General features: G+C 48.3%; 1 protein-coding gene across 5 annotated transcripts; it reads right to left on the reverse strand.

The window, feature by feature from the left end:
- Positions 1 to 1,008: 1,008 nt before the first annotated feature.
- On the reverse strand, positions 1,009 to 18,481 carry Ing4 (inhibitor of growth family member 4). 5 transcript variants are annotated; one of them, XM_045139761.1, is made up of 8 exons: positions 18,354 to 18,481; positions 7,256 to 7,327; positions 3,291 to 3,457; positions 3,039 to 3,144; positions 2,767 to 2,872; positions 2,405 to 2,552; positions 2,102 to 2,163; positions 1,009 to 1,998 (listed from the first exon to the last, which is right to left on the reverse strand). In XM_045139761.1, exons 1-8 carry the CDS (start codon positions 18,388 to 18,390, stop codon positions 1,959 to 1,961), a joined length of 738 nt encoding a protein of 245 aa, XP_044995696.1. In that variant the 5' UTR covers positions 18,391 to 18,481; the 3' UTR covers positions 1,009 to 1,958. The 5 variants fall into 5 exon arrangements, with proteins under 5 accessions (XP_044995696.1, XP_044995695.1, XP_044995694.1 ...); XM_045139760.1 differs by having other exon boundaries at positions 2,767 to 2,875; XM_045139759.1 differs by having other exon boundaries at positions 3,030 to 3,144.
- Positions 18,482 to 19,407: the final 926 nt, after the last annotated feature.

Here is a 19,407-nt window from a genome sequence, read left to right on the forward strand (position 1 = left end):
CAGTGCCAGGGCTGGGCTACCTTCCAGTGAGTTGTTGGCCAGGGAGGTCCCTCATGCTCCCCAAAGCATTACAGGCCATTGCCAAAGCCCTTGGTTTCCCACCAGGAAGAGATGGTTAGACCCTATTGCTGAAGACTCCACACACTTGGGCTTGCAAGGCCACTGAGAAATCCTGCCGGAAGTGAGCTGAAAACCTCCTCCATGTAGACCAGCTGGCAGAAAGCAGGAAAAAGCCATTCTTCATGTAGTTCAATGGGAGACAGAGAAATAACCAGTGAAGATACTCAACAGTGGACACTGCAAGCCTTAAATTTGGCCAACCACAGCCAAATGAGCCAATGGGTGCAATAGTGGCACATCTGTAATGGGGGAAACCAACTGCCCTCTAATTGGACTGGAGGCCTGCCCCATTGGAGGGAATACATCCCTGATACTGGAAACTTAAAACAGGGGTAATTATGAGCCCTAGGGATATAATGCCTGCTGCTGTCTGGCTAAATGTATATACTGTACTCATCAAACTGCCCAGTAAGCAATTCTCTTGACTCAGGGTCCATTGTGGAAGAGGTGGCAGAAAGAATGTGAGAGCCAAAGGAAGGGTAGACTTCCTTACAATGTGCTCCTCTAGACACAAAATGGCCTGGATATCCATGACCTCACAGTGCCTGACACTACCTACATGAGACCATCATAATTAGAGAAAAGATCATGACATCAAAACAATATCAACCTATTAAGTACCCTCCTCCCTTCCTTATGACATCAAAACAAAAGAGAGACTGATTGAGAGGGGGACGGGATATGATGGAAAATGCAGTTTCAAAGGGGAAAGGGGGGAGGGAGGGAATTACCATGGGTTATTGTCTATAATTATGGAAGCTGTGAATAAAAAAATAATTAAAAAAAGAAAAACTGAAAGCAGGGTTGTCCAGGGTGCACTCGGGTATAAGGATGACTCTGTGATTTGAGGAAGTTATTTCCAAGAGTGAGACAAGCCACACAACCCAGTAAAGTTTGGGAAGAAAGTATTTATTCTCAAATAAAAAAAAAATCAAGCTAATAGTGTCATAGCACACAAAAATAACACAAATACATGATTTATCAGAAATTAAGCAAAAGGTGTGTTTCATGGGTAACATACGCATCATTTACAAAGTTCCATGACCCTCGGTCTGAGGCACCCCTGCAGCTGGAGAAGGTTGGGATGTCAACGCACAGGTACCACTTTGGGTTTCATGTCTTGTTCTACTTCTGGCAAGCCATCTCTCCCTCCTCTCATAAGAGCCAGAGGATACAAAAGGAATGCTTAGAACCGTGTCCCAAAACAGCGCCTCTACAATAAACACAGCAGGCCAACATGTACAGTTTTATTTGCCTACCCAAGCTCCTTTTACATGTGAGTAAGCTGTTTCACCTGATCCCCTCTCCCATTCAAGGCCAGGATGAATCCCCTTGGCATAGAAGGTGGGGTGCTCCTTTAGCTCGGCTAGAGCCCAAGTGATCTAGGAGATACCTCGCCATGAGGAAACAGAGAATGTGGAAGAAGGTTCATCCGTGTCACCCTCCACTAGGCGGAGGGAGGAGGGAGGATGAAGGAGGCTGGAGAAACAGCCTAGTCTACTGCCTCAGTCCTTAAATACAAAGCAAGGGGATGGAGCGAACTCCCTCTCAGACAGCACCAACCTCAGCATGGAGGCACAAGGACAGTGGGCAAGATCATGTCCCTGTGGAGGAGAGAGAGGAATGAGAGGTCACGCCAGCAGTGGCAGCAGGCAGCACCCTCCCCACCAAGGTGTGGGTGCAACCTCAGCACCGGGAGCGAGGGGCGGGAGAAGGGGTGACCGTACTACACCATCCACATCTCCCTGCACCCCCACGCCCCAGCACAGGCCTTTCTCTGCCCACCAGCCCAGCTCAGGGGATGTGGGCGAATCTGTGATGGAATACAAGGCCCCCATCTATTTCTTCTTTCGTTCTTGGGAGCAGCGTGGGCAAAACCTAGAAAACAGGAAAGAGCAGGGCGGGGAGAAAGTGAGACGGGAGAGTGTCCTTTGACGCCCACCCTCAGGACCGTCCGGCTCCCACCACCGTCGTCACTCACCATTTCCCTCGGGGTTTCGTTGTCAGCCCCACACAAGCAAAATGGAACCACTCGATGGAACACTGGAGGAGGAAGAAGATAGAAAACGAAGCACTCAGGAGCCTGGGCGGGCACAGGAAGTCCCTCTACAGGACTCCTGAGGACTGTCCCTTTCTTCCATCCCTTTGGAAAAGGCAAAGTCACCCAGCTCCAAGCACCCTCTGTTCTGAAGTCCCTCTCTTCACCTACACACTGCCTCCCTCTTGAGCCCTCCCCCTAAGTCCCTCAGAGCCTCTCCCCATCCTGAGGCAAAAGGGCTCTCACATCTGGATTGTCACAGCCAATCATCTCTCCGTAGGAGACCTGGTGACAAAGGCAATATGTGGGTTCGTTGGGATCCACAGGCATATCCAACACATCAGAGGGGTGGACACTGCCAAAGGTCACTGAGGGCATTCCATACTCAGGACTTCTGCATGCCAAGAGGAAGAGAAAGTGTCATGGGCAGGAAGGAAAGCTACAGGCTGAGCCCTCGGAGCTGGCAAGAGGACATCCTGGCGGGGCAGAGGACTTGTGGCGTCTCCTCTCTAGCAGATCCGGCCGTTGGCAACGTTGCCAGCACACGCGACACGCGAGTGGCGTGCGGCCGCGCCGGGTGAGGGCGGCGTGTGCTCGGACACACTCACGTGCGCACGAGTTTTAGCTTCTTCTGGGTGGCCTTAGGGGCCTCTTCGTCGGAGTTCTTCCCTTTGGAGCGGGCCCGGGCAGCTTTCTTCTCCTTCTGAGTCCTGCCTTCTAGGGGGAAGGGGCAGCCAGAGGGCAGAGACAGAGACGCGTTAAGTCCTCTTCGTTCCATTCCCAAGCTCCGCTGCTCCCTCATGGCCAGTGGAGAGCTGGCCTCTCCTCCCGGGGCCCTCAGCCGCCTCACACAGCCCACCCTCCTCCTCACTCTTTTTGCCTTTGCTGGAAGAGCTGTCATAGTCACTCGACTCCATCTGCTTCTCCTTCAGATCAGCCTCAAAACGAGCCAAGTCTGTGTCTAGCCGCCTAATGTGTTTGTCCACCTGCGGGGAAAGGGAGAAGGGGGGCCGAGCTACGAGGCTGGCTCCAGAGCAAGAACACGGGCCAAGGCGGCGCCTTGAGGACGCAGAGGCGTGAGACCCGTGGGGACTGGGCGGAGGTGGGTGGCGAGCCACAGACACGGCCGTACCATCTCATAGGTCTGCATGGCCAGCTGCACCTTGTCGTCCCCAAACTCCTTGCACTTGCCATAGGCCTCCTGGATCTGCCTGAGAAGGGCCAGTTTTTCCTCGGGGCTCAGGCTGCGGGCACTGCTCATGTATTCAGTGGCCAGCTTGTCAATTTCAGCCTTCAGGTCTACAACAGAGACAGAGCCCTGGTCACGATGGCCTGGGCCTGGCTGGATGAAGCATACCTCTTTCTCTTTTCTTTGGACCTTTTCCAGGGACCATCGAAACCTTCCGGCTGGGCTGGAGAGATGGCTTAGTGGTCAAGGCGCTGCCCTGGAAAGCCTAAGGAGCCAGGTTTGATTCTTAAGGTCCCATGTAAGCCAGATGCACATGGTGGCACAAGTGTCTGGAGTTTGTTTGCTGTGGCTAGAGGCCCTGGCATGCCCATTCTCAGTCTCTCTAATAAATAAGTCAGAAAAAACAAAAAACAACCTTGTGCAGGACATGGTGGCACACGCCTTTAATCCCAGCACTTGGGAGGCTGAGGTAGGAGGATGGCTGTGAGTTCGAGGCCACTCTGAGATGAGGTAGGGTCTCACTCTAGCCCAGGCTGACCTGGAATTCACTATGTAGTCTCAGGTGGTCTTGAACTCACGGTAATCCTCCTACCTCTGCCTGCCTAGTGCTGGGATTAAAGGCATGCAACACCATGCCCGGCTTTGTTTTTTTTTTTTAATTTTTATTTTTTTAAATATACTTTATTTATTTGACAGAGAGAAAGAGGCAGAGAGAGAGAGAGAATGGGCGAGCCAGGGCCTCCAGCCACTGCAAACGGAACTCCAGATGCGTGTGTCCCCTTATGCATCTGGCTTACGTGGGTCCTAGAGAGTCGAACTGGGATCCTTTGGCTTTGCAGGCAAACACCTTAACCACTAAGCCATCTCTCCAACCCCCAGTTTTTGGTTTTTTTTGAGGTAGGGTCTCAGTGTAGTCCAGGCTGACCTGGAATTCACTATGTAGTCACAGGGTAGCCTTGAACTCAAAGCGATCCTTCTACCTGTGCCTCCCAAGTGCTGTGATTAAAGGTGCACCATGCCCGGCTCATTTGGAGACTTTTTTTTTTTTTTTTTTTTTGATTTTTCGAGGTACGGTCTCACTCTAGCCCAGGCTGACTTGGAATTCACTATGGAGCCTCAGGGTGGCCGTGAACTCATTGCAATCCTCCTACCTCTGCCTCCCGAGTGCTGGGATTAAAGGTGTGCGCCACCAAAACTGGCCAATTTTATCATTATTCTATTTTATTTATTTATTTACTTTTTCTAGGTAGGGTCTCGCTCTAGCCCAGACTGACCTGGGATTCACTATGTAGTGCCAGGCTGGCCTCAAACTCAGCGCTCCTCCGACCTCTACTTCCCAAATGCTGGGATTAAAGGCATGTGCCACCACGCCCTGCTTTGAAATTATTCATTCTTTATTTTTTTAAAAAGTATTTTTGTTTTGTTTATTTATTTGAAAGAGAATGAAAAGAGAGAAAGAGTGTGTGAGAGTATGGCGGTGACAAGGCCTCTTGCCAGTGCCAACAAACTGAGGGTGTCTGCGCCATATTGTGCATCGAGCTTTACATGGGTACTGGTGAACTGAACCTGGGCCAGCAGGCTTTGCAAGCAAGATCCTGTCACCTTAACCACTGAGCCATCTCCCCAGCCTCTGGGTCTGAATTATTTATTTATTTATTTATTTGAGGCAGGGTCTCACTGTAGCCCAGGCTGACCTGGAATTCACTATGTTGTCTCAGGGTGGCCTTGAACTCAGGGCAGTCTTGCTGCCTCTGTCTTCCAAGTGCTGAGATTACAGGTGTGCACCAACATGCCCGGCCTGAAATTTTCTTTTTGTCTGTCTGTTAGTTTCAAGGTAGAGTCTCACCCTAGCCCAGGCTGATGTGGAATTCACTATGTAGTCCAGGTTCGAACTCAGTGATCCTGCTACCTCTGCCTCCTGAGTGCTGGGATTAAAGGTGCGTGCCACCACGCCTGGCTTCTCAATTACTTCTTAGATACTTAGATACTTCTTGGATACTGCTCCAAATATCTTAATACTATCAGAACATTGAATGAAGATGTTTATGCCTAACATTTGGTAGGATCATAAAAATGTCCATTGAGGGCTGGAGAGATGGCTTAGTGTTTAAGCGCTTGCCTGTGAGCCCCAGTTCAAGGCTCGATTCCCCAGGACCCACATGAGCCAGATATACAAGGGGGCGCACGTGTCTGTCTGGAGTTCGTTTGCACTGGCTGGAGGCCCTGGTGCTCCCATTCTCTATCTGCCTCTTTCTCTGTCGCTCTCAAATAAATAAAAACAAACAAACAAACAAAAGTCCACTGAAAGAAAGCACACAGAGCGCAGCAGCAGACAGCGGAGAGCACCTGGGAGCCATGTTTAACCCCCCTGCGCTTGGGCCTCAGAAGCAGGGAGCACCTAGGGTCCAGCTGGCCTTGGTGACACTCCAGAACCAGAATTTTATGACGTGGACGTCCGCTGCTTCTCACTTTCCAGCAGGCGAATCTCAGGTGAGGACGTCCAGGACTTTGGGGGATCTTCATTTTCTCATAAATAAATATGGCCAAAGTAATGTGAAATAGGGTGTTAAAATCCTACCACCCACTTGTTACGTCCTTGACCATGGCTACAGAGGACAGAAGACCTGCATGTCTATCCTTCAGTGAGTGTGGGGCCAGCTCCAACATGACCACGGGTCTCCAGCCGACCAACCTGACCACTGTGGTGTGGCCTCCCTCAGGCTCCCTGTGGATGTTTCAATGTAGCCAAAATCTGCTCCATGTCCAGGGTCAGAGATAGGATCTAATGTTCCTTTGAAGTTAAAGAACACAGTGTAGAAGCCGGGCGTGGTGGCACACGCCTTTAGTCCCAGCACTCAGGAGGCAGAGGTAGGAGGATCGCTGTGAGTTCGAGGCCAGCCTGAGACTACATAGCGAATTCCAGGTCAGCCTGGGCCAGAGTGAGAACCTACCACAAAATACCAAAAAATAATAATGATTATAGAAATTTTCAATTAAAAAAATAAAAATATAACCAACAAGGACAGTGGATGTGACTCCAGAGTGGGTGTCTAGAATTCTTCTTGAAAAGTATGAAGATACAGTATCTCAGATTTATTTTTTTATTTTTCAAGGTAGGGCTCATTCTAGCCCAGGCTGACCTGGAATTCACCATGTAGTCTCAGGATGACCTCAAACTCATGGTGATCCTCCTACTTCTGCCTCTTGAGTGCTGGGATTAAAGGTGTGTACCACCAGGCACAGCTAGCTCTGAATTTTTAAGTTATTTATTTGAGAGAGAGAAAGAGAGATAGGAAGAGGCAGAGAGAGAGAATGGGTGTGCCAGGGCCTTCAGCCACTGCAAACGAATTCCAGACGCATGCGCCCCCTTGTGCATCTGGCTTATGTGGGTCCTAGAGAATTGAACCAAGGTCCTTAGGCTTCACAGATAAATGTCTTAACCACTAAGCCATTTCCCCAGCACTAGTTCTGTTTTTTCCTTTTATTTGGGTTTTCGAGGTAGGTTTTCTCACTCTAGCCCAGGCTGACCTGGAATTCACTATGGAGCCTCAGGGTGGCCTCGAACTCACGGCAATCCTCCTACCTCTGCCTCCCGAGTGCTGGGATTAAAGGCGTGCGCCGCCACCCCCGGCTGGTTCTTTGAAGCACTGTCTCACTACTCCATTTGATATAGAGGAACAAATATAGAAACAAGGATCCTCGATAATCTCTTTTCAGAATTCCAAGAGAATAAAACAGAGCTTTCCGGGATTGCAAGGAGCAGCTCAGTGGTAGAGCGTTCACCCAGGACGCTCAGCACATCAGTGCAGTAGGGTGGGCTGGAGGGAGAACTGCACTCACCCAGAATCTACATGGGTAGCAAACAGAAACACATGACCGTACGTAAGAACTGATCGCTCCGTACTTACCCTCTGTTCTTTGGTCTAGGTCCCTCATGAGCTGAAAGTTTCTCTGCAATTCAAATGGGAGGTTCTCAATACCTGGGAAGAGAAACAGTAACTGGAATACACACAGGTCTTGGCAAGTGCTTTGCCAATGAGCCCAACCCAGCAGCTATCACTTTTCTTTTTAACAATTATTTTTATTTTATTTATTTGAAAGAGAGAGAAACAGGAAAAGAGAGGGGTGGGGGTGGGGGGTGAGAGAATGGGCGCACCAGGACCTCCAGCCACTGCAAATGAACTCTAGACACACGGGCCATCTTGTGCATTTGGCTTACATGGGTACTGGGGAACTGAACCTGGGTCCTTAGTCTTTACAGGCAAATGCCTTAACCACTAAGCCATCCCTCTAGCCCCTGTTGTTTGTTTTTTTGAGGCAAGACTTCACCATAGCCCAAACTGGCTTGGAACTCACAGCGATCACAGCCTCTTGAGTGCTAGGATTATAGGGGTGATTCACCACACCTGATAGCCCCCATTTTTTTAAAAACATATTTTAAAATTTTTATTTATTTGTAAGCCGAGAGCAAGAGAGAGAGAGAAGGGAAGGGAAAGGGAAGAGAAACAGAGAATGGGCATGTCAGGGCCTCTAGCCACTGCAAACAAATTCCAGATGCATGTGCCCTTTGTGTATCTGCCTTATGTGGGTCCTGGGGAATCAAAACTGGGTCCTTTGACTTAACAAGCAAACACCTCAACTGCTAAGCCATTTCTCTGGCCCCACGTTTTATTTTTATTACTTTTAGTGTGCTAGGGAAGGACTCCAGGGTTTTGTGGGTGTTAGGCAATAGTCTACCCTGAGCTGTATCGCTGACCCAATAATTCCTCCTCCACCCATTTTGTTTTTAATTTTTCTGAGGCAGGGTCCCACTCTGGCCCAGACTGACCTGGAATTCAATATGTAGTTTCTGGCTGGCCTTGAACTCATGATGATCCTTCTACCTCTGCCTCACAAGTGCTGGGATTAAAAGAGTGTGCCTGGCTGTACAATTTCTTTCCTCCCTCACTTCCTTTTTGTTTTGTTTTTTCTTTCTTTTTTTATTAAGCATTTTAATTTTTATTTATTTGACAGAGAAAGAGGGAGGGAGGGAGGGACATAGAGAAAGAGAGAGAGAAAAATGGGCATTCCAGGGCCTCCAGCCACTGCAAATGAACTCCAGATGCATGTGCCCCCATGTGCATCTGGCTAACATGCGTCTTGGGGAATCGAACCTTGGTCCTTTGGCTTTGCAGGCAAATGCCTTACCACTAAGCCATCCTTCCAGCCCCCTTCCTTCCTTTTTTTTTAAAAATTATTTATTTATTTGAGAGCAATAGACACAGAGAGAAAGACAGATAGAGGGAGAGAGAGAGAATGGGCACGCCAGGGCTTCCAGCCTCTGCAAACGAACTCCAGACGCGTGCGCCCCCTTGTGCACCTGGCTAACGTGGGACCTGGGGAACCGAGCCTCGAACCGGGGTCCTTAGGCTTCACAGGCAAGCGCTTAACCGCTAAGCCATCTCTCCAGCCCCTTCCTTTTTTTCTTAAGTAGGGTCTTTCTGTAGCACAGGCTGACCTGGAATTCACTACGTACTCTTAGGCTGGCCTTGAACTCACAGAGATCCTCCTTCTTCGGCCTCCTGAGTGCAGAGATGAAAGGTGTGCGCCACCACGCCCGGCTACAACTCCCTTGTTTAAAACCAATATATTTTTACTTGTTTGATAGAGACAGAGACAGCGATGAGCACATCAGAGCCTCTTGCTGCTGCAGACAAATTCCAGACACGTCCACCACTGTGTACATCTGGCTTATACAGGTACTGGGGAGCTGCACCTGGGCTGCTTTGCAAACAAGTGCCCTTAACTGCTAAGACATCTCTTTAGTGTGCGTGTGTATATGTGTATATATATATATATATTTTCACCATTTTTATTTATTTATTTGAGAAAGAGACAGAAAGGCAGATAGAGAATGGCCTCTAGCCACTTGCAAATGAACTCTAAACACATGTGCCACATTGTGCGTCTGGTTTTATGAGGGTGGTACTGGGCAATCAAACCTGGTCCTTTGGCATTGCCAGCAAGTGCCTTAAGTGCTAAGCCATCTCTCCAGATCTATATATACATTTTTTTTTTTTTTTTGAGTAGAATCTCACTCTATCTCAGACTAACCTGTAATACACTGCAGTTTTAGGCTGGCCTCGAACTCATGGCGATCCCCCCCATCTCTGCCTCCCAAGTGCTGGGATTAAAGGTGTGCATCACCATGCCTGGCAAGCCCTCCTATATTTAAAAAGAATATTCATTTAGTTAGTTGACAAAGAGATGGGCATGTCTTTGTATGAACATATGCTTTCAGTCCTCCTGGTTGTAAGCCTAGGAGTAGGATTACTGACTGGTTCATATAGTAACTCTACACTTAGCTTTTTTTTTCTTTTTAATTCTTAGTTTCCAAGCGAAATGTTAACTGTTCTTTTCATAAAAATATTTTATTTAAGCCTGTTGTAGTGGCGCATGTCTTTAATCCTAGCACTCGGGAGGTAGAGGTAGGAAGATCTCCATGAGTTTGAGACCACCCTGAGACTACACGGTGAATTGCAGGCCAGCCTGGGCTAGAGTGAGACGCTAATTTGAAAAAAGAGAGAGAATGCATAGGGATGTCAGGCACTTTCATCACCTGTGCATCTGGATTTATGTGGGTACTAGAATAGAAGCTGAGTCCTCTGGCTTTGAGGGCTAAGCCATCTCCCCAACCCAAGTTAACTGCTGTTTACAGTCTCTGTCATGCAACACTTGCCTCCATCTCCTTGACCTCTCTCTCTCTCTTTTTTCAAATTAGTGTCTTACTCTAGCCCAGGCTGACCTGGAATTCACTGTGTAGTCTCAGGGTGGCTTCGAACTCATGGTGTTCCTCCTACCTCTGCCTCCCGAGTGCTGGGATTAAAGGCGTGCACCACCACATCTGGCTCGTTTTTGGTTTTCTGAGGTAGGGTGTCGCTCTAGCCCAGGCTGACCTATAATTCATTTTATAGTCTCAGGCTGACCTCACTCTCACAGTAATCCCCCTACCTCAGCTTCCAGAGTACCAGGATTAAAGGTGTGTGCCACCATGCCTAGCTTTATCATTTTCTTTTGTTTTTGTTTTTTGAGGTAGGGTCTCATTCTAGCCCAGGCTGACCTGAAGTTCACTATGTAGTCTCAGGGTGGCCTTGAACTCACGGCAATCCTCCTACCTCTGCCTCCCAAGTGCTGGTGATTAAAGGTGTGCACCACCATGTCTGGCTAGCCCTATATCTTGCTCTCTCTTTTATTGACAACTTCCATAATTGTAAACAATATCCTATGGTAATTCCCTCCTCCCTCCACTTTCCCCTTTGAAACTCCACTCTCCATCATATACCCTATCAATTAGTTTTTCTTTTATTTTGATATCATGATATTTTCCTCCTATTATGATGGTCTTATGTAGGCAGTGTCAGGCACTGTGAGGTCATGGATATCCAGGCCATTTTGCATCTATCTTAAAAAAAAAAATCATGGATCTGGAGTTATTTTGCAGCAGCTAGAGGTCCTGATGTACCCATTCTCTCTCCCTCTCTGCTGGACAAATAAACTCCAGACACGTGTTGTTTTGCATATCTGGCTTTATATGGATGCTAGGGAATCAAAGCCAAGCTGGTAGGCTTTCCAAGTAAGCACCTTTAACAGTTGAGTCATCCCCCTCTCTTTTTCCTTTTTCAAGGTAGGGTCTTACTTTAAAAAAAAAAAAAATTTTAAAAACATTTTACTTTTATTTATTTATTTATTTGATGGAGAGGGAGTGACCGAGAGAATGGGCATGGCAAGGCCTCCAGCAACTGCAAATGAACTCCAGACACGTGTACCCTCTTGTGCATCTGGCTAACGTGGGTCTTGGGGAATCGAACCTGGGTCCTTTGGATTTTCAGGCAAACGCCTTAACTGCTAAGCCATCCTTCCAGGACACCCCCCTTCTTTTCTTTTTTGTTTTTCAAGGTAGGGTCTCACTCTAGCTCTGGCTGACCTGGAATTCACTATGTATGCTCAGGTGGCCTCAAACTCACAGCAATCCTACCTCTGCCTCTTGAGTGCTGGGATTAAAGGTGTGTGCCACCATGCTTGGCTTCCCCTCATTTCATATTTTTATTTATTTATTTGAAAGCAGATAGAGATAGGAAAGAAATAGAGAATGGACATCCCAGAGCCTCCAGCCACTGCAAATGGACTCCAGATGTATGTGCCACTTTGTGGGAACGGGCAAATCAAACTCAACTTGTTAGGCTTTGCAGGCAAGCACCTTAATTGCTGAGCCATTTCTCCAGCCACTTCTTTTTTGAAAGATTTAAAAATTTTATTTATTTATTTATTTGCAAGCAGAGAGACAGAGAAAGGAGATACAGAGAGAATGGGAACACCAAGGCCTCTAGCCAGTGCAAACAAACTCCAGATACAAATGTTCCTTTGTGCATGTGGCTTATAGAGTACTGGGGAATCAAACCTTCGTCCTTTGGCTTTGCAGGCAAATTGCCTTAACTGCTATGCCATCTCTCCAGCCCCAACTGTTTCTTTTTTAAAAAATATTTTTATAACGAGTCATTTACTTAGCCTTGGCATGTTAAACTTTGAAACATTTTCGTCACTTTTTTTTGGGTGGGGGTAGGGGGTGTTTCAAGGTAGGGTCTCACTCTGGTCCAGGCTGACCTGGAATTAACTGTGTAGTCTCAGGGTGGCCTCGAACTCACGGCGATCCTCCTACCTCTGTCTCCTGAGTGCTGGGATTAAAGGCATCCACCACCACACCCAGCTATCAATTCCTTTTATTATTTTATTTTATTTTTATTTTTTTAAAGATTTTTATTTATTTATTTGAAAGTGACAGAGAAAGAGGTAGATAGAGAGCGAGAGAGAGAATGAGCGCACCAGGGCCTCCAGCCACTGCAAACGAACTCCAGATGTATGCGCCCCCTTGTGCATCTGGCTAACGTGGGTCCTGGAGAATCGAGCCTTGAACCAGGGTCCTTAGGCTTCATAGGCAAGCGTTTAACCGCTAAGCCATCTCTCCAGCCCTATCAATTCCTTTTAAAAAATATATTTTATTTATTTATTTGAGAGTGAGAGAAAGAGAGAAAAAAAGAAAGAGAGAAAATGGGCTGCTAAGGCCTTTAGCCAGTGCAAACAAGCTCCAGATGCATATGCCCCCTTGCGCATCTGGCTTACGTGGGTACTGGGAAATCGAACCTGGGTCCTCAGGTCTCACAGGCAAATGCCATAACTGCTAACCCATCTCTCCAGCCACCATTTTTGTCACTTAATTTCTTTTATTTAAAAAAAATCACAATGATTGAGATGGGGAGGTAATATGACGGAGAATGGAATTTCAAAGGGGAAAGTGTGGGGGGGGGAAGGAGGGAATTTCTATGGGCTATTTTTTTATAATCATGTAAAATGCTAATAAAAATTTTTAAAAAATCATGGGGCCAGGTGTGGTGGCACATGCCTTTAATCCCAGCACTTGGGAGGCAGAGGTAGGAGGATTGCCATGAGTTCCAGGCTACCCTGAGACTACATAGTGAATTCCAGGTCAGGCTGGGCTAGAGTGAGACCCTACCTAAAAACAAACAAACAAACAAACAAACAAACAAAATCATGGGGTGAAAAGACCCAAGTGAGGTCAGGGGAAGAGATTAAAAGGAAAGGTGGAGGGAGGGCTAATCACAATCAAAGAGGATATAAATAAATCATATGGAAGCCTACGTTTTTGGGCAATGGAACACTCAGGAGCAATATATTGTTACTAGAAAAATTTCAGTGCCAGGGATGGGATACCTTCCAGTGAGTTGTTGGCTATGGAGGTCATTGATGCCCCCAAAACATTAGAGGCCATTGCCGAGGCCCTTGGTTTCCCACCAACAATAGATTGTCAGCCCCTATTGCCAAAGACTCCACACACTTGGGCTGCAAGGCCACTAAGAAATGCTGCTGGAACTGAGCTGATAACCTCCTCCATGTAGACCAGCTGACAGAAAGCTAGAAGAAGCCATTCTGCATGCAGTTCAATGGAAGAAAGAGAAATCGCCAGTGAAGATATTCATCAGTGGACACACTGCAAGCCTTATAATTGGCCAGCCAGGCCAAATGGGGCCAACGGGTGTAATAGTGGCACATGTATCATGGTGGAAACAAACTGCCCTCCAATTGGACTGGAGGCCCGCTCCATGGGAGGGAAACACATTTCTGATACTGGACACTGAACACCTAAAACAAGGGTAGTCATGAGCCCTAGGGGTGTAACATCTGCTGCTGTCTGGCTAAATGTATACTATGCTCATCAAACTGCCCAGTAAACACTTCTCTTAATGTTCATACCTATATAATAATGCTACTTTCACTTTTGGTTGAGAACCTTCTCTTTTCAGATGGCAATGACCTTGGGATGACTCAGAAGGCACCATGGTGCTGGAAAGAAGTGACAGGAGTGCTCAGCACTGCAATATTTCTATTACACCTTCCAAGGCTCAGGGTCCACTGCGGAAGAGGTGGCAGAAAGAATGTAAGAGCCAAAGGAAGGGTAGGACTCCTTACCTGTGCCTTCAGACACAAAATGATCTCACAATGCCTGACACTACCTACACAAGACCATCATAATAGGAGGAAAAGATGTTGACATCAAAATAAAAGAGAGGCTGATTTAGAGGAGGAGGGGATATGATGGAGAATGGAGTTTCAAAGGGGAAAGTGGGGGGAGGGAGAGCACTACCCTGGAATATTGTTTATAATCATGGAAGCTGTCAATAAAAATAAAGAAAAAGAAGCCAGGCGTGGTAGCGCATGCCTTTAATCCCAGCACTTGGGAGGCAGAGGTAGGAGGATTGCCATGAGTTCGAGGCTATCCTGAGATTACATAGTGAATTCCAGGTCAGCCAGGGCTGGAGTAAGACCCTACCTTGATAACTTGATAAACCAAAAAAAATAAATAAATAAATAAATCAGGGCTGGGAAATGGCTCAGCAGTTAAGGCATTTGCCTATGACACCTAAGGACTCTGCTTCGATTGCCCAAGGAGCCATGTTAGCCAGATGCACAAGGGGGCGCATGCGTCTGGAGTTTGCAGTAGTTAGAGCCCCTGGTGTGGCCACTCTATCTCTCTCTCTCCCACTTTCAAATGAATAAATAAATAAACCATTTTTTCAGAATTACACATTAAGGGCTGGAGAGATGTCTCAGTGGTTAAGGCATGTGCCTATAAATTTTAATCGCCTGGGTTCAATCACCTAGTACCCAGGTAGGGCTGGATGCACAAGGTGGCACACAGCTTTGGAGTTCATTTGCAGTGGCTAGAGGCTCTTGGTTCACTGATTCTCTCTCCTCTCTTATCTCTCTTTGCTTGCAAATAAGAAATTTAGAGCCAGAATCCCAGCACTTGGGAGGCAGAGGTAGGAGGATCACCATGAGTTCAAGGCCACCCTGAGACTACATAGTGAATTCCGGGTCAACCTGAACTAGAGTGAGACCCTACCTCGAAAAAAAAACAAAACAATAAAAATCCTGCTGGAACTGAGCTGATAACTTCCTTCATGTAGACCAGCTGACACAAAGCTGGAAGAAGCCATTCTGCATGCAGTTCAATGGGAGAAAGAGATACCACCAGTGAAGATACTCAACAGTGGACACTGCAAGCCTTATATTTTGCCAGCCAGGCCAAATGAGCCAACGGATGTAATAGTGACACATCTGTCATGGTGGAAACCAACTGCCCTCTAATAGGACTGAAGGCCCGCTCCATGGAAGGGAATACATCCCTGATACTGAAAACTTAAAAGAGGGGTAGTCATTAGCCCTAGGGTGTAACACCTGCTGCTGTCTGGCTAAATGCATATACTGGGCTGGAGAGATGGCTTAGCAGTTAAGTGTTTGCCTGTGAAGCCTAAGGACCCCAGTTAGAGGCTCCATTACCCAGGACTCACATTAGCCAGATGCACAAGGGGGCGCACACATCTAGAGTTCATTTGCAGTGGCTGGAGGCTTTGGCGTGCCCATTCTCTCTGTCTCTCTCTGCCTCATTCTCCCTCTGTCTGTCACTCTCAAATATATAAATAAACAAAATTTTAAATAAATAAATGCATATACTATGCTTATCAAACTGCCTAGTAAGCGCTTCTCTTAATGTTCATACCCTTATATTAATGCTACTCTCACTTTTGGGTAGAGAACCTTCTCTTTTCAGAGGGTAGTGACCTTGGGATGACTCAGAAGGCATCATGCATGGTGCTTGGAAGAAGTGACAGGAGTGCTCAGCACCGCAATATCTCTATCACACCTTCCAAGGCTCAGGGTCCATTGAGGAAGAGGTGGCGGAAAGAATGTAAGAGCCAAAGGAAGGGTAGGACTCCTTACAACGTGCTCCTCCAGACACAAAATGGCCTGGATACCCATGACCTCACAGTGCCTGACACTACCTACACAAGACCAGTATAACAGGAGGAAAAGATGATGACATCAAAATAAAAGAGTCTGTTTGAGAGGGGGAGGGGATATGATGGACAGTGGAGTTTCAAAGGGAAAAGTGGGGGGACAGAGGGCATTACCATGGGATATTGTTTACAATCATGGAAGTTGTCAATAAAAATAAATAAATTAAAAAAGTAATGTACACGTAAGGGTCATGAGTGAAAATAAAAGACAACTTAAAAACTTAAAAAACAGGGCTGGAGAGATGGCTTAGCGGTTAAGCACTTGCCTGTGAAACCTAAGGACCCCAGTTCGAGGCTGGATTCCCCAGGACCCACATTAGCCAGATGCACAAGGGGGCGCAGGCATCTGGAGTTCGTTTGCAGTGGCTGGAAGCCCTGGCGCACCCATTCTCTCTATCTCTTTCTCTCTGTGGCTCTCAAATAAATAAAAAAAAATTAAAAAAAAAACAACTTAAAAAACAAACCTCGTTCTCTCTCACAAACAAACAAAAAAACCCTTGTCCAGCCAGGCACATGGCATATGCTTTTAATCTCAGGCAGAGGTAGGAGGATAACTGTCAGTTTGAGGCCAGTCTGATACCACATAATGAGTTCCAGGTCAGCCTGGTTTACACAGAGACCCTACCTTGATAAACACTCACAACACCACCCAAAACCTTGCCCAATCTAGCTCCAGCCTTTTTTTCTAATCTCACTTTCCAATGTATTTATCAATTATTTTTGGTTTATCAAGGTAGGGTTTCACTCTAGTACAAGCTGACCTGGAAGTCACTATGTAATCTCAGGGTGGCCTTGAACTCATGGCAATCCTCCTACCCCTGCCTCCTGAATGTTGGGATTAAAGGCATGTGTCACCGCGCCCAGCATATTTATTTTATTTTATTTTTGATTTTTTGGTTTTCCGAGGTAGGGTCCCACTCTAGCTCAGGCTGACCTGGAATTCACTATGTAGTCTCAGGGTGGCCTCGAACTCAAGGCAATCCTCCTACCTCTCCTGGAATTAAAGGCATGTGTCACAACATCCAGTCCTTTTTATTATTTTTATTATTTATTTGTAAGCCGAGAGAGAGAGAGAGAGAGAGAGAGAGAGAGAGAGAGAGTGAGTGAGAGCGAGCGAGAGAGAGAAGAAATACAGAGAATGGGCCTGCCAGGGCCTCCAGCCACTGCAAACCAACTTCAGATGTTTGCGCCACCCTGAAGTGCTGGAATTAAAGGTGGGCACCACCATGCCCAGCTCTTTCCAATTTCTAAAAGTGAAACAGACAAGACCAGTTTTTTTGTTTTCTTTTGTTTTGGTCTTGTGCTAGGCCTGGCTCATCTGGTGATATTCACTCTGTCTTTTCAGGCTGGCCTCAAACTCAGAGCAATCCTCCTACCTGAGTCCCCCAAGGGCTGGGATTAAAGGTGTGTGCTAATCTTGTACAAACACATATCAATGCTTGTGCGACTTGCCCTGAGGAGAAATCCCCTTTATTTCCCCAAAACTAAAAACAAACAACTTTCAAGATTCGATCCAAAATCACCTCCTCTGTAAACCTCATCTGGAAACACTCAGCCTCTTCAGTGGTACCAAATATATATGAATGGATTCTGGGGTCACTTTTTTTGTTTTTGAGGTAGGGTCTCACTGTGGCTCTGGGTGACCTGGATTTCACTACATAGTCTCAGGGTGGCCTTGAACTCACTGTGATACTCCTACCTCTGCCTCTCAAGTGCCAGGATTCAAGTATGAGCCAGCATGCCCCTTCACTGCTATTTTTAAAAAATTGTTTATTTAGAGAGATTTTTCTTTTGTTGTGTGTGTTTTGTCAAGGTAGAGTCTCATTCTAGTCCAGGCTGCCCTGGAATTCACTATGTAGTCTCAGTGTGGCCTTGAACTCATGGCGAGCCTCCCGAGTGCTGGGATTAAAGGCAGAGAGAATAGGTGCACCATGGCCTCTAGGCACTGTAAACAAACTTCAGACGTGGGGCACTTTTTGTGCATCTGGCCGAGGTACTGGGGGAATTGAACTTAGGTTCTTGTGTGTCCGCAGGCAATCTCCCCAGCCCTATCTCACTGTATTATGCCAGTGTTGAAGATCACTTCTAGGGCCTGTCTTCTTCTTATCACAATTTTTAAGTTTACACAATGCCCTCCATAGCCTTTGACCTGTTAGCCATCCCTTAACACACAGTCGAATGACTCTTGAACACCGAGGCCAACTTAAAGCGCGCAGGGCTCGGTGGAGGAGGAGGCTGCTCCAATGCCGCGAGCATCGCGCTCGGTTTCCGGGGTGCGGAGTGGACGCTGCCTCGGCCACAGGAGCACGATCGCGGTCACTCCAGCCCATCCACCCAAGTCCAACCAGCGGCCAGTTTGCAGAAAGACGCCTTTGCCGCTGCTCCAAATGGCAGCGGGACCCGGGGCGGGGGGTGGGGGGGGATCCACCCGGGGCGCCCTGGCAGAGCCGGGTGCCCACCGCCCTGCTTGCCCCGAGCCCGGCCGCCCCCCTCCCGCCCCGCCGCCGGGACCCCCGCCAGCCGCACGCCCCGGGGCCTCGGGCGCCCCTCGCCGCCGCCCCGTGACCCCTGACCCCCTCCCCCGGCCTGCGCTTACTGTCCAGATAATGTTCCAAATACATCCCAGCAGCCATCTTGCAGCAAAACAAAGCCACTTCCGATCCGCCCCGGAAGTGGCCGCCGACGGCGGGCACCGGTGCCAGCCCGGCCCGGGCGCCCCGCCGTCGCCGGGGAGGACTTCCGCCCGCAGCGCGCGGGGCCGCCGGGCAGGCGCCGTGCCCGGCGTGGGCGTCCGCCGCCGTGCCCGCGGGACCGGGGGGGGGGGCGGGGGTTGGGGAAGGGGCGGGGAGGAGGGGGCGTCGTGACGTCACGCCGCGGCGCCATTTCGCATTGCCAGCAAACCTCCCGGACCCGAGACGCGAGCTCGTGATGGCAGGGAGTGTGCTTTCCCGGGGCTGCGCGGCGCGCATGTCCCTTCCGGGCAGTGCCGGGCACCCGGCTTTTGCAGATCGCTGCTGGGTCTGGTGCCCACCCCTGCCCGGCGGGGTCTGCCCTGCAGAGCGTCTACCGTGCTGGGGAGGACCCTCCGCTCCCGCTGCACGACCGAGCTTACAGGGCCGCGGGCGCTGGAACCCGGGGCTTCAGGCACGCTCCGCCAGCGCACGATGTGGATCACGCACACATTTTTATTAACTTGCGTTTGGTTTCTCGCTCTAGCCCAGGCTGACCCTGGAATTCACTCTGTCGTCTCAGGCCGGTCTCGAACTCACGGCCACCCTCCTACCTCGGCCTCCCAAATGCTGGGATGAAAGGTGTGGACCACTACTCCCTGCTGGACCAGTACTTTTTTTTTTTTTTCTAAATAGACAATTTTTTTGTTGTTTTTTCAAGGTAGGGTTTTGCTGTAGTCCAGACTGACCTGGAATTCACTAGTCTCGAACTCAAGGCAATCCTCCTACCTCTGCCTCCCAAGTGCTGGGATTAAAGGCATGAGCCCAGCTAAATAGAGAAAGATTTATCTGTTTTCTACTCACAAATTGGAAAACTACACAACTGCACACAGGAGGCCGGGACCTTGTCCTTTACACACTCCGGCTTTCGCACACAAAGTTAAGTTTGCTCTCAAGGAAGGGATCTTACATTGTTTCCCT

Source organism: Jaculus jaculus, chromosome 23 (assembly GCF_020740685.1).
Source record: "Jaculus jaculus isolate mJacJac1 chromosome 23, mJacJac1.mat.Y.cur, whole genome shotgun sequence".
NCBI classification, from domain to species: Eukaryota; Metazoa; Chordata; class Mammalia; order Rodentia; family Dipodidae; genus Jaculus; species Jaculus jaculus.